Source organism: Cynara cardunculus (assembly GCF_001531365.2).
Source record: "Cynara cardunculus var. scolymus isolate 2C chromosome LG 1, CcrdV1, whole genome shotgun sequence".
Taxonomy (NCBI): domain Eukaryota; kingdom Viridiplantae; phylum Streptophyta; class Magnoliopsida; order Asterales; family Asteraceae; genus Cynara; species Cynara cardunculus.
Genome location: NC_037528.1, coordinates 3,102,859 through 3,116,441, shown reverse-complemented (window position 1 = coordinate 3,116,441; position 13,583 = coordinate 3,102,859). Strand labels below are relative to the sequence as shown.

General features: G+C 32.8%; 1 protein-coding gene and 1 pseudogene across 1 annotated transcript; both read right to left on the bottom strand.

The window, feature by feature from the left end:
* Window positions 1–3,898: 3,898 nt before the first annotated feature.
* LOC112520989 lies at window positions 3,899–4,404 on the bottom strand. The gene is made up of 2 exons (XM_025129613.1): window positions 4,156–4,404; window positions 3,899–4,075 (listed from the first exon to the last, which is right to left on the bottom strand). Exons 1-2 carry the CDS (start codon window positions 4,381–4,383, stop codon window positions 3,899–3,901), a joined length of 405 nt encoding a protein of 134 aa, XP_024985381.1. The 5' UTR covers window positions 4,384–4,404.
* A 3,456-nt stretch (window positions 4,405–7,860) lies between these two features.
* On the bottom strand, window positions 7,861–12,354 carry LOC112527260 (annotated as a pseudogene).
* Window positions 12,355–13,583: the final 1,229 nt, after the last annotated feature.

The following is a 13,583-nucleotide window of genomic DNA, read 5'->3' as shown; positions in this document are numbered from 1 at the left end:
ATTTAGGATAATTATCGAGTTCTAACAAAATAATTAACTATTATCTTTATAAAAAAATTATAATACTAAACCAAATATAAATTACTTCGTTATTGAACTTAAATTAAATTATAATTAAAAATTTTGAATTAAAAAATTACACAAAAATGATGAATTTTAAATAGTTAATTTGATACTAATATCGATATAATTTTGTCAAATTTTTATGATATCTGCAAATTTATATTTTATTCAAAAATAAAATATTATCGTTTTTTCAAAATCACATAAGACCGTATTATAACATCGATTGAGATAAAAAAAATAAAATGAAATATTAAAATCAAGATGTATCTCGTTGCATTACGCGAGTACCTTTCTAGTATATATATATATATATAAATAATAATAATAATTCAATCTAATTGATAGGAATGATTAAAAAAAAATTAATCAATCTCTCTACAAATCAAATTTTAGAGAATTATCTAAACTTTGAGCTTTCTCTAGTGTTTTTTTATTTTTTATTTTAGAGAACTATATTGAGAATCTGTTAAAACAAAATAGAAGAAAAGCCTATTTTCTGGTTTTATCTATTTTAAAGAATCTGTTGGAGATACTCTTGGTGAAGTAACTTCAAACAAACATGTCCTTTTCTATGAATGAAATGGAGGGAAAGGGAGCGAAAAGAGGGGAAAGGAGAGAAATACGAAGGAAAATAATGTTGATTGTCCTTCCAAAATACATTTAGAGGAAAAGAAAAGAAATAATAACAATTAAAAATATTTAGAAAATTACACATTAACCTATCAATTACAACCACTGTAAAATAATAAGAGAATATTTATAAAATGAAATATTTTCTTTTATTTTTTGTGTTCGAGAAAATGAAAATTTATTTTATTACTTTCATTTATGTTGCCTTTCAAAAAAATAAATAAGACATTGTTTGGCAAACGTATACTAACTTACAAGCTTAGACGACAAATCATGCAAACCAATATTTATAGAAACGATGAAGGTTTATTTGAATATGAGAAGAAAAGAAAACAAAGAAAAAGAAGGAAATAATTTTCTTTTGGATATCCTACGATGGAACAAAATGAATTTGATATTTTTTAATACCTTCCTAAAGAGTTTAATAATTTTTTTACAGATAATGTCGGAGCATATTAAAATGGAGAATAAAAAATCAAAGTCTTTCAAAAAGATTTACATTAAGTATCTATAATTTTTTAATATTATAATATTAATTATATATACTCAACGCGTTTGTAAATACGTTGCCTCCAAAATCTGCATCAAATTGAAGATTAAGAGTGTCTCATGCAAAATTTCTAACCCGCTTAAAATCTTGCCTAAGCTATTGTGTTGATGAAATCTCATGACTTAAGCAAACGGGAACCAAGCGACTTTGTAGGAAAAGTCGCCTCACTCACTAGAGGCATGCAAAAGGGAGCCAAGTGACTTCAGTCGCAAGGGTAATAAAGGGATATTTGGCCAATTTTTATGCGGTTTCTCTATTGTTTTTCAGTAGTTCTCTCCATATTTCGTTGTGATATTCTCCAACCAGATAGATTTTAAAAGATTTATTCGTATTTTCCAGTATTGTAACATTATCAAGCATAGTGAATTTCTTGGTGTTCTCCTCCGCCTGTGGGTTTTTCCATTTTGGGTTTTTCACGTAAATTCGATGTCTTTCTATCTCTTTATTTTAATTCCGTCGAGTTAATTATTTTGTGATTGGTTGAAGTCCTCCTTAAGGATTTAAGTTTATCATTTCCACATTATGAACGATTTTGAGTTCATATTTGAGCCTTGCGTAAATTTGATTATTTTTCTGGATGAATATAATCTCATCAATTTGGGATGCAATTGAAATTCTGTGGTCAATATTTATAACAACATTTAAAAAAACTAATTTTTCTTTTTAAAGATTTTTATTAATAAAAATGATAAAAGAAAATCATATGTTTTTTTTAAAAAATTAGAAGAGTACCCGCACAATGCAGCAAAACGTATCTCCATTTTAATGTTTCGTTTTATTCTTTTTTTGGTCTATGTCGATATTATAATATGGATTTATGTGGTTTTGAGCAAACAATAATTTTTTTAAATATAAACTTGAAGATATAATAAAAATTAAAAAAAAAAAAGTTCTCATTTTTTGTATAATTTATTTAATTCAATTTTTTTATTTTAATTTAATTTAGGTTTAATGACGAATTAATTTGTTTTTGATTTAATAATATGGTTTTTATAAAGATAATAACTAAGTATTCTGTTATAAATCAATAATTATCCTAATTATATTTTAGATATATTTAAAATGAGAATTTCATCATGAATTTGATTATATTTATCTACAATTTGTTACATAAATTCAAATATGAAGCTTAATAAGTTGTACTTATGCATAATTTATTTGTAATTTTAAATTTTAAGTAATATGCATCAATAAACAATAATTTATATATAAAAGATGAGTTTTAAAAGTTTTTCTCAAAAGATAAATTAGTTTTAGGGAGTTATTGTATTTTTTGAAAAATTAATTGAAGCAAAAAATCAATTTTTTAAAATATATTGAAGCATATCAAGGATTGAATCGCTTGATTTTGGAAACCGAATCATTGGGACGTAAACCGTTTTCATAAAACACCCGCTGCTTTATTTTTTATTTTTATAGACTTCACACAGCTGGCCCTTCAACTTTAGTTTCTATCATTTTCAACCCCCAAACCAAACCATTTCTTTTGTTTCATCAAGTCTCGTTAAATGTTCTGTGATACATGTTGTTAAGATAACTTATATAATATATTGATTTAACAAAAAAATGTATATTGTTATATATTCGATCGATTCTAAAAAATAATTTTTTTTGATTAATTTGAATATCCAAGCAACTATGCAACCCAACTAATCCTAAGACGACTTCAAATAAGAAATATTAGTTAAGGTTGATTTATTATCAAAATAAAATTGTTAAGTGTTTATCTCTACAATTCTCCATTCTTTTGGCAGGGTTCCACATTTCAGTTTTTTACGAATGATGAAAAAGATAAGGCCGGCACAAACCAAGGTGATTTCTTGAAAATCTTGTCAACATGATTTCTTGAAAATCTTGTCAACAGAATATGGGTTTTCTCCCCTTCATTTGATTCGATCTTTGTTAATTGTTTTCGGTTGACTTCGATTATCATCCGATGTTCCGAAAATTGAATCATATTTCTAACTAGTTTTTCCAGTCTATTTCGAATTTTCTTAGTTAATTGTGACAATATGTGCAGTGTGCTTAAATATGTGTGGAATTGTTATTGGTTTTATCGTGTGATCATTTCTTGTTAGTGGGTGTTCTTTTGCAACTTCTAGAACTATCCCTATGGAAAGTTCCGGTAATTGTTTCAGTGTTTAAAACTAAGCTGATCGTTTTCTTGTTTTTGTTTATGTGATTGATGTGTATTTTTAAGGTTGACCTTCATGATCTTGGTTTGGACGATCTACTGAGCCAATTGCCGGATGAAGTTCTTGTTTCTATTCTGTCTTCTTTGCCTCTTAAGGATGCAGCAGTGACTAGCAAGCTTTCAAGAAGTTGGAGGTATTTGTGGTGTCAAACAGATCGTTTAGTCTTTGAGGACAAAGGAAGACTGAATTTGATACGAACGGGACCAAATTTTTGGTTTTCAAAGGCAGAGAACAACTTCATGAGTTGGGTTGCCAATTCAAGATCACTAGTCCTACCATAATACTCGTCTATCTCGACCACCTCCAAATGTTGATGCGGTTTTCTAGCCATTTGCCTTACTTCCCTCGTCTTTCCTGCTCTAAACCAGCTGACTTTCCAATGCAAATTCCAACCATAGCCATTATGTTAAACGGCACCACCCTTCATCCCAGACAAGTACAAAACATAGATACCAATTCAATTAAGAACCAAAGATAGATGAAGTACTACCTCAATTGAAAATCTCTTCAAATTTGGGCAAGCTTCTACCAGGGAGGTCAACACAAAAAGACCATCGTCATCCCGTTCCACAACACTGATCATCAACTGTATCACTTTTCTTAGATTAGGGAACGGAAGAAGCTCTCGAGCTCCCTGGAAAAAAGAAGATTGAAGCGGTTTTCACCAACATGTTAAAGAAGGAAAAATACAATCTTTCAAAATGTCATTTTAACCTGTAGACCGTATAGGTACAACTCAAGAACTTGGAGATACGGTACGCTGCAAGATATCTGGCAAAACATATCGTTAATCTTCTTCCATGAATAGCCTATACTAATACAAATCTTTTCAAGCTTTTGTAGATTATCGAGTCTTAAACTAATTGGTGAACCAAGGGAACAAAAGGATGCAACATTTGAATCACATATTTCTACAGATTCAATTCCATAACATAATCTCATATCAAGGTTTTTCAGCGCAAGGCCTTATCCATGGATTTCAACTTTCACTAATTTGCATGAGCCAAGACTGGATAGATGTTCAAGAACTGGACAACTGCTCAGAATTTTCCTTAGGTCTGCATCATTCACATCAACACCCTTCAAGATGAGATTGAGAAGCTTTATCTCCATATTCCGAACATTGAGAGAGTGTCGTTTCAACGAAGTCCCACATTTTCTATCAAACATTCTTTTGGGAAAACAATAGTTGCTCCAAGTTCTGTAGTTTCTCTACAAATCCAATTCTAACTTCTGAACGTTTTTTGAAATCGCAAACTTAATCCATTTACTAATTGCAACCTTTGCATTCTTGTTCAAACCAAAACAAATCTTAAACTCGTCAATGGTGGGGTTCTTGTTCTGATGAGTAATATGGTCAACCCAACTGATGAAGTTATTCTCTGCCTTTGACAAACAAAAACTTGGTCCCGTTCGTATCAAATGCAGTCTTCCTTTGTCCTCAAAGACTAAACGATCTGTTTGACACCACAAATACCTCCATCTTCTTGAAAGCTTGCTAGTGACTGCTGCATCCTCAAGAGGCAAAGAAGACAGAATAGAAACAAGAACTTCATCCGGCAAATGGCTCAGTAGATCGTCCGAACTAAGATCATGAAGGTCAATCTTAAAAATACACATCAATCACATAAACAAAAACAAGAAAAGGATCAGCTTAGTTTTTAACACTGGAACAATTACCGGAACTTTCCATAGGGATAGTTCTAGAAGTTGCAAAAGAATACCCACTAACAAGAAATGAGCACACGATAAAACCATTAACAATTCCACACATATTTAAGCACACTGCACATATTGTCACAATTAACTAAGTAAATTCGAAATAGACTGGAAAAACTAGTTGGAAGTAAGATTCAATTTTCGGAACACGGATGATAATCGAAGTCAACCGAAAACAATTAACAAAGATCGAATCAAATGAAGGGGAGAAAACCCATAATCTGTTGATAAGATTTTCAAGAAATCATGTTGACAAGATTTTCAAGAAATCGCCTTGTTTTGTGCCAGCCGTATCTTTTTCATCTTTCGTAAAAAACTGAAATGTGGAACCCTGCCAAAAGAATGGAGAATTGGAGAGTCCAACACTTCAAAAGGATAATGAACTGCATAAGTTAATTTTCACATCAACTGCCCAACCCACAACAAAAACCAGAATAAGCCAAGTCGAGTTTATCTGCGACTTCAATGGGTCTATAAAGTATTCAAACCAACGGGAGTATTATCGGTTAAGGGTTAGGCATACATCAAACCGGGCGTGATGGCCAAATCAGTGGCCTTCGAGCCACATATAAGTCTAGATTTCTACACCAAACAATCCTAAAACATCATACATTAACTAAGAAATGATTAATTTATAGTTTACAACATATAATTACCTCAAATCGACGATAACTTGCCAATCGTCGCAGTTTTTCTCCGTTTCTTCGTAAGTTTTGAGGGGCTTCGTGAAGTCAATGAAGGGGTATTTATTGGGCTTTATAGCCGCTCGTGGGGAATCTGGTACCGAACCTCCCCCCCAAGAAAAACGGAATTAACCCCAAAATTCAGAACTTTTACGATCTTGCTACCCAACCCCCTAAGTTTTACTTATTTATTTTCTACCCCCTTAACAATCAAAACACCATCAACTTTTCTTATTTAGAATAACTTTTGAATGTTCATTTCTAATTATTCAATTAACAATTTTATTTTGGTAATAATCAACCTTAATTAATATTTCTTATTTGAAGTCGCTCTGAGATTAGTCGGGTTGCATAACGGGTTGGATATTTAGATTAATAAAAAAAATTGTCTTTTAAAATAGATCGAATATATAACAATATACATTTTTTTGTTAAATCAATATATTATGTAAGTTATCTTAACAACACGTATCACAGAACATTTAACGAAACTTGATGAAATAATGTGAAGTCTATAAAAATAAAAAGTAAAGCAGCGGGTGTTTTATAAAAACGGTTATGTCCCAATGATTCGGTTTCCAAAATCAACCGATTTAGTCCTTGATATCCACATCGTATGAATCTTGGTTAAAAAAACAGGAAACAAATCTCCAATATATTTTTAAAAACAGACTTTTTTAGCTAATGTTTTGCTTCAATTAGTTTTCAAAAAATACAAGAACTTCCTAAAACCTAATTTATACTTACTATATTATAAAAGTATTTGACAAAAACTTTTAAAAACCATATTGTATACATAAATTATTGCTTATGGATGCATATTACTTAAATTTTAAGATTACAAGTAAATTATGCATAAGTACAACTTATGAAGCTTCATATTTGAATTTATGTAACAAATTGTAGATAAATATAATCAAATTCAGGATAAAATTCTCATTTTAAATATATCTAAAATATAATTAGGATAATTATTGACTTATAACATAATACTTAATTAATATCTTTATAAAAACTATATTATTAAATCAAAAACAAATTACTTCATCATTAAACCTAAATTAAATTAAAATAAAAAATTTGAATTAAATAAATTACACAAAAAATGAGAACTTTTATATTTTTTTAATTTTTATTATATCTTCAAATTTATATTTACAAAAATTATTGGTTGCTCAAAACCACATAAATCCATATTATAATATCGATATAGACCAAAAAAGAATAAAATAAAACATTAAAATTGAGATTTGTCTTAATGCATTATGCAGGTACTCTTCTAGCTATTTAAAAAAATTTATGATTTTCTTTTATCATTTTTATTAATAAAAAAATTAGTTTTTTTAAATGTTGTTATAAATATTGACCACACAATCTCAATTGCATCCCAAATTGATGAGATTATAATCATTATATTCATACAGAAAAATAATCAAATTTACGCAAGGCCCAAATATGAACTCGAAATCGTTCATAATGTGGAAATGATAAACTTAAATCCTTAAGGAGGACTTTAACCAATCACAAAATAATTAACTCGACGGAATTAAAATAAAAAGATAGAAAGACATTGAATTTACGTGAAAAACCCAAAATGAGAAAACCCACATGCAGAGGAGAACACCAAGAAATTCACTATGCTTGATGACGTTACAATACTTGAAAATACGAATAAATCTTTTGAAATCTATCTGGTTAGAGAATATCACAACGAAATATGAAGAGAACTACTAAAAAACAATAGAGAAATCGCATAAAAACTGGCCTAACAACCCTTCATTACCCCTGCGTTGGAAGTTGCTTGGAAAGTCACCTAGCACCCTTTTGCATGCCTCTAGAGAGTGAGGCGACTTTTCTTACAAAGTGGTCTGGTTCCTGTTTGTTTAAGTCATGAAATCTAATCAACACAAAAGCTTAAGCAAGATTCTAAGCCCGCTGGAAAATTTGCATGAAACACTCTTAGTCTTCAATTTGATGAATATTTTGGAGGCAACTTATTTACAAACACATTGAATATTTAAATATATGTAATTAATGTTGTAGTATCTAAAAATCATAGAAACTTAATGCAAATCTTTTTTATTTTTGAATATGTCTTAACATTTTTATAGTATTACCAACTCCACACCATCAGGTATTCTTGGTTCCAACTGCTGTTGTGCACGATATCTACCACCATCCTCATCCTCATCCTCATCCTCATCCTCCATTGTTGCTTCAATCACAAGCTTCTTCAATGCAACACAATTTTGAATGAAATACATAACCAATTCAAGATCACTGGTCCCCCCATGATACTCGTCGATCTCAACCACCTCCAGATGTTGATGCGGTTTTTTAGCCATTTGCCTTACTTCCCTATCCATCTTCCCCGCACTAAACAAGCTCGTTTTCTGATGCAAATTCCAACCAAAACCATTATGTTAAACCTCACCCTTCATCCCAAACAAGTACAAAAGATAGATACCAATTCAATTATTAAGAACTAAAGATACATCAAGTACCATAATTGAAAATCTCTGCAAATTTGGGCAAGCTTCTACAAGGGAAGTCAACGCAAGAACACCATCTTCACCCTGTTCTACAACTCTGATTGTCATTCCTTTAAGTTTTGGTAGCTTAGGGAACGGAAGAAGCTCTATAGAAACCTGGAAAGAAAATTGAAGCAGTCTTCAGTAGGATGTTGAAGAAGGAAAAATACAACCTTTCAAAATGTCATTCTAACCTGTAGACGATATAGGTCCAATTCAAGAATTTGGAGATACGGTACGCAGCAAGATATCTGGCAAAACATATCATTGATCATCTTCCAAGAATGACATGTACTGATACAAATCTTTTCAAGCTTTTGTAGATTAACGAGTCTTGAACTAATCGGTGAACCCCGGCAACTGAAGAACACAATGTTTGAATCACATATTTTAACGGATTCAAGTCCAGAGCAGGATCTCATACAAAGGTTTTTCAGCGCAAGGCCTTTTCCATGGATTTCAGCTGTTACTAATTTGCTTGAGCCAACAATGGATAGATGTTCAAGGACTGGACAATTGCTCAGAATGTTCCTTAGGCCTTCATCATCCACATCAACAAACTTCAAGATGAGAGATTTGAGAAACTTTATCTCCATAACCGGAAAACAATAGTTTCTCCAAGTTCCGTGGTTTCTCGACAAATTCAATTCTAACGTCTGAACATTTTTTGAAATCGCAAACTTAATCCAGTTATTAATTGCACCCTTAACATTCTTCCCCAACCCAAAACAAATCTTAAACTTGTCAATAGTGGGGCTTTTGTGCTGATGAATAATGTGGTTAACCCAACTCATGTACTCGTTTGCTGCATCTGAAAAATAAAAATGTGATCCCTTTCGTATCGGATACCATCTTTCTTTGTCTTCAAAGACTAAACGATCTGTTTGACACCACAAATACCTCCATCTTCTTGAAAGCTTGCTAGTGACTGCTGCATCCTTAAGAGGCAAAGAGGACAGAATAGAAACAAAGAATTTCATCCGGCAATTGGCTCAGTAGATCGTCCGACTCAAGACCATGAAGGTCAACCTTAAAAATACACATCAATAACATAAGGAAAAACAAGAAAATGATCAGCTTAGTTTTAACATTAAAGAATCCTCACATACACAATGGACGAAACTTCCCATTGGGAGACTACAAGAAGTTTCAAATTCAGTCGTTCAGTTCATTTAACAAGAATAACCGCTAACAAGAAATTATCACACTAGAAGAAAGATTCAATTTACGAAATACAGATGATAATCGAAGTCAAATGAAAACAATCAACAAAGATTGAATCAAATGAAGGGAAAAAACAAAAACCCATATTTTGTTCAAAAGATTTTCAAGAGATCACCTTGTTTTGTGCCAGCCGTATACTTTTCATCATCTTTCATCAAAAAATGAAATGTGGAACCCTGCCAATAGAATGGTGAGTCCAAGTGTCAACACTCTAGGATTGGCCAACATGAGTAACAGAAGCTCAGAATACGTTGCCTCTTGATTTCTGATATTGACTAGAATAACTTGTTGGTTAATGTAAAATAGCCTTAATAAGATACCATTTCGTCCCTTAGGGGTGCATAGAAAGCCGAACAAATCGTCCAACCCAACCCGAACGTGGTAACTTATGTTAAAAACTCAAAGTAAACAACAAGAAATGGGAGAATGCTTTCTGCTTTATTGACCAACTGAAGTGGCCTATTTATAGGCTTACAAAGGAAGCTGAAAAGAGAAATAAATCCACGACTAACAAACAGTCCTAAAGACTAGGTCTACTTAAGAAAAGATCAGCAAGAAACAGAAAGTTCCTTGTTAATAGGAGCACAAGCAAAATAAGCTAAAAGAAATAAGAAAAAACTAAATACGTTAACATCCTCCCTTAAACTGAAAGCTCCAGGTATAGCTATCAGTTTACTCCAGGCTCTGAACAAACACCCATGAGATTACGCATCTTTAAGAACACATCGAGCTTCAACGGTTTAGTCATCACATCAGCAACTTGCTCTTGGGTAGGGCAATGAACCATTTCAACAGTTGCATCTTTTACGAGTTCACGGAGAAAATGAAATCGAACATCGATGTGTTTGCACCGGCCATGCATGACTGGATTCTTTGAGAGCTTGATTGCCGAAATGTTGTCACAATATACGATTGTGGAATCATGTTGAGCACTCTTGAGAGCTTCCAATATCCTCCTCAACCAGATTGCTTGACAGGCACATGCACCGGCAGCGATGAACTCGGCTTCTGTAGTGGACAAAGAAACTACAGGCTGTTTTTTTGAAGACCAAGATATTGCTCCTGAGCTTAACATAAATACATAACCTGAGGTGCTTTTCCTGTCGTCGAGATCCCCAGCATAGTCACTATCTGTATAAGCAACCAGATCCTCATTTCCTCCCTTCTTGTAGAACACCCCGAAATTGATTGTACCTTTCAGATACCTCAGTATCCTTTTTGCTGCTTGCAAATGAACTTCAGTAGGATGGTCCATAAACCTGCTAATTTGACTTACCACAAACATGACATCTGGTCTTGTAGCAGTCAAATACATAAGACTACCCACAATTTGCTTATAGAAAGTGCTGTTAATCTTCACTCCGTCTCCGGCCTTTGTAAGCTTGCATCCAGGGACCATTGGGTTGTGAACTGGGTTGCATTCGTCCATATTGAACCTTTTCAATACCTCCTGTGTGTACTTCTTTTGGCCAATAAAGATGCCATCTGGTCTTTGCATCACTTCAATGCCAAGRAAAAATCTCATTTTTCCAAGATCGGTCATATCGAATTCAAGCATCATTGATTTCTTAAACTCAGCAAACATACCTTCATCATTTCCAGTGAATATAAGGTCATCCACATAGAGACAAACAATCAAAATCGTACCTGATTTTCCAGTCTTGATGAACAAAGTATGTTCATAATGGCATTTCTCAAATCCTTCCCTTACAAAGTAAGACTCTATACGACTATACCAAGCTCTCGGAGCCTGTTTTAGTCCRTATAAAKCYTTTTTCAGTTTGTATACTTTGTCTTCCTTTCCCTTCTGCTCATAGCCCTGTGGTTGATCAACAAAGATCTCTTCACTTAGTTCACCATGTAAGAAGGCCAACTTCACATCTAATTGGTAGATTGTCCATGCCTTTAGAGCTGCAAGAGCAATCACCACTCGTATAGTATCTAGCCGGGCCACAGGTGCGAAAACCTCGGTATAATCCACACCATGCTCTTGAGTATAACCCTTAGCTACCAACCGTGCCTTGTACTTGTCGACTTCTCCATTTTCCTTAAGCTTTGTCTTGTAAATCCACTTTACTGCAACCGTCTTTGCAGTCGGTGGTAAATCAGTTAACTCCCATGTATCGTTCCTCTTTATGGCTTCTATCTCTGCATCCATTGCTTTTTGCCACTTGATACTTTTCACAGCATCTCCAAATGAGATTGGATCACTATCTACAAACAGAGCCTGGTGTGTAGAGTCTTCTTTGTCTGATAAACCTTCTCCACTTTCGTAAGCTCCCATCCAAGTTGGTGGCTTTCTCCTTCTTTTTTCCGGATTTTCTTCATTTGTCTCAGAAAACCGATTATCGTCCACAATTTCTGTCGTGGTGTCCGGATGAGCAGCGTCAATATTCCTTTCATTTCTACCAGCATCATCAATGTAATTTCTGTCAGGATGAGCAGCGTCGATAATTCCACCAACATCACCATTATTGTCTCTGTCTTCGTTATCACAAACTTCAAACTTATACACCAATAATAAGCACAAGATATAAGATTTAATCCGATGTATTAAGCTAGGATTTATAGGTTCCGTTGGCGCTGATTTCGTCGGCCGTGATGGGCAAATCAAATCAGTGGCCTTGTAGCCACTGATAAGTCTAGGTTTCTACACCAAAAGATCCTAAAAACACCATGCATGAACCAACAAATACTTAATTCCGAGTTTAGACAGAAAATTACCTCAAACCGACAATAGCTTGCCGAATCGTCGCAGCTGCTACGTCTCTCAATAATCGTTCGTAATTTCTGAGGGGTTTCGTGCTTGGCGAACTCGACAGGGTTTATAGTCGCACTCGCACGTAGGGAATTACTTGCCGCCCAAGAAAAACGGAATCAACCCCAAAATTCAAAACTTTTACGATCTTCCTACCCAAGCCCCTAAAGTTTTACATATTTATTTTTCTACCCCCTTAACAATCAAAACACTTCAACTTTTCTTATTTAAAATATCTTTTGAACTTTTCATTTCTATTTATTTGATTAACTATTTAATCAACTCTAATAAGTATTTATTTATTTGGGGTGTTACGGTTTACACTCGACATTTAAGATGTATTTTGAAGAGGATGAATCCTCTTGAAATGTTTCGGCCTCCTCGTAAACCCATGTTGTCAACGTCTTCAACATATGTATTCTTTCGGCTCTAGATTCTTTTAAAAATCTCGTTACCCATCTAACTTATTTTATAGATCAATATTTTGAATTACGTTTGTACTTTGGACTATTTTAATATATAATATTTTATTAAAACTACTGTCTATTTGAATTATGTTTTTATTTTATAAAAATATAATTGGGAAAAATAAATAACTTATTCCCCTTTCAATTTCATAGTAATATTGAATGTAAAACATGCATCTTTATAGAAAATAGCAATTATAAATGGTCTTTAAATAGAATAGCATGCGTTGTATGTGAAGATTTTCTAAAAGTAAAAACAAGAGCGATCGAATATATAACAATATACAATTCTTGTTATATCAATACTAGTTGTGTACCCGCGCAATGCGGCGGGAGCCATGAATTTTAACGATTTTGAAGTTCCACTGGTTTTATAAGATAAGATTTAATGATGATATAAGTTACACTTGGTCTTTACATATTAATATAATTTGAATAAATAAAAGTTATGGTTCCAATTACAGACTATCGATGAAAAAAATTGTATGACGGTTTAAAATCCAATATATTTAAAATCCAACATATTTAAGCACTCCACAAATGTATTCGTTTTACATCAAGAGCAAAAAACCAAGAAACTTGAATTTTAAGATAAACACTCAAAACCAATAAAGAAAACTACAACTTTGACAGATCATAAGCTATGAAAAGATAAAAAAATATGGGGTTTAGAATGAAATTTCAACTGCTTACCTTATTTTCTTGTCCAGAAACTCAGATTAAGGTTGAATTAATACATGTATATATATATTTCAAAAAA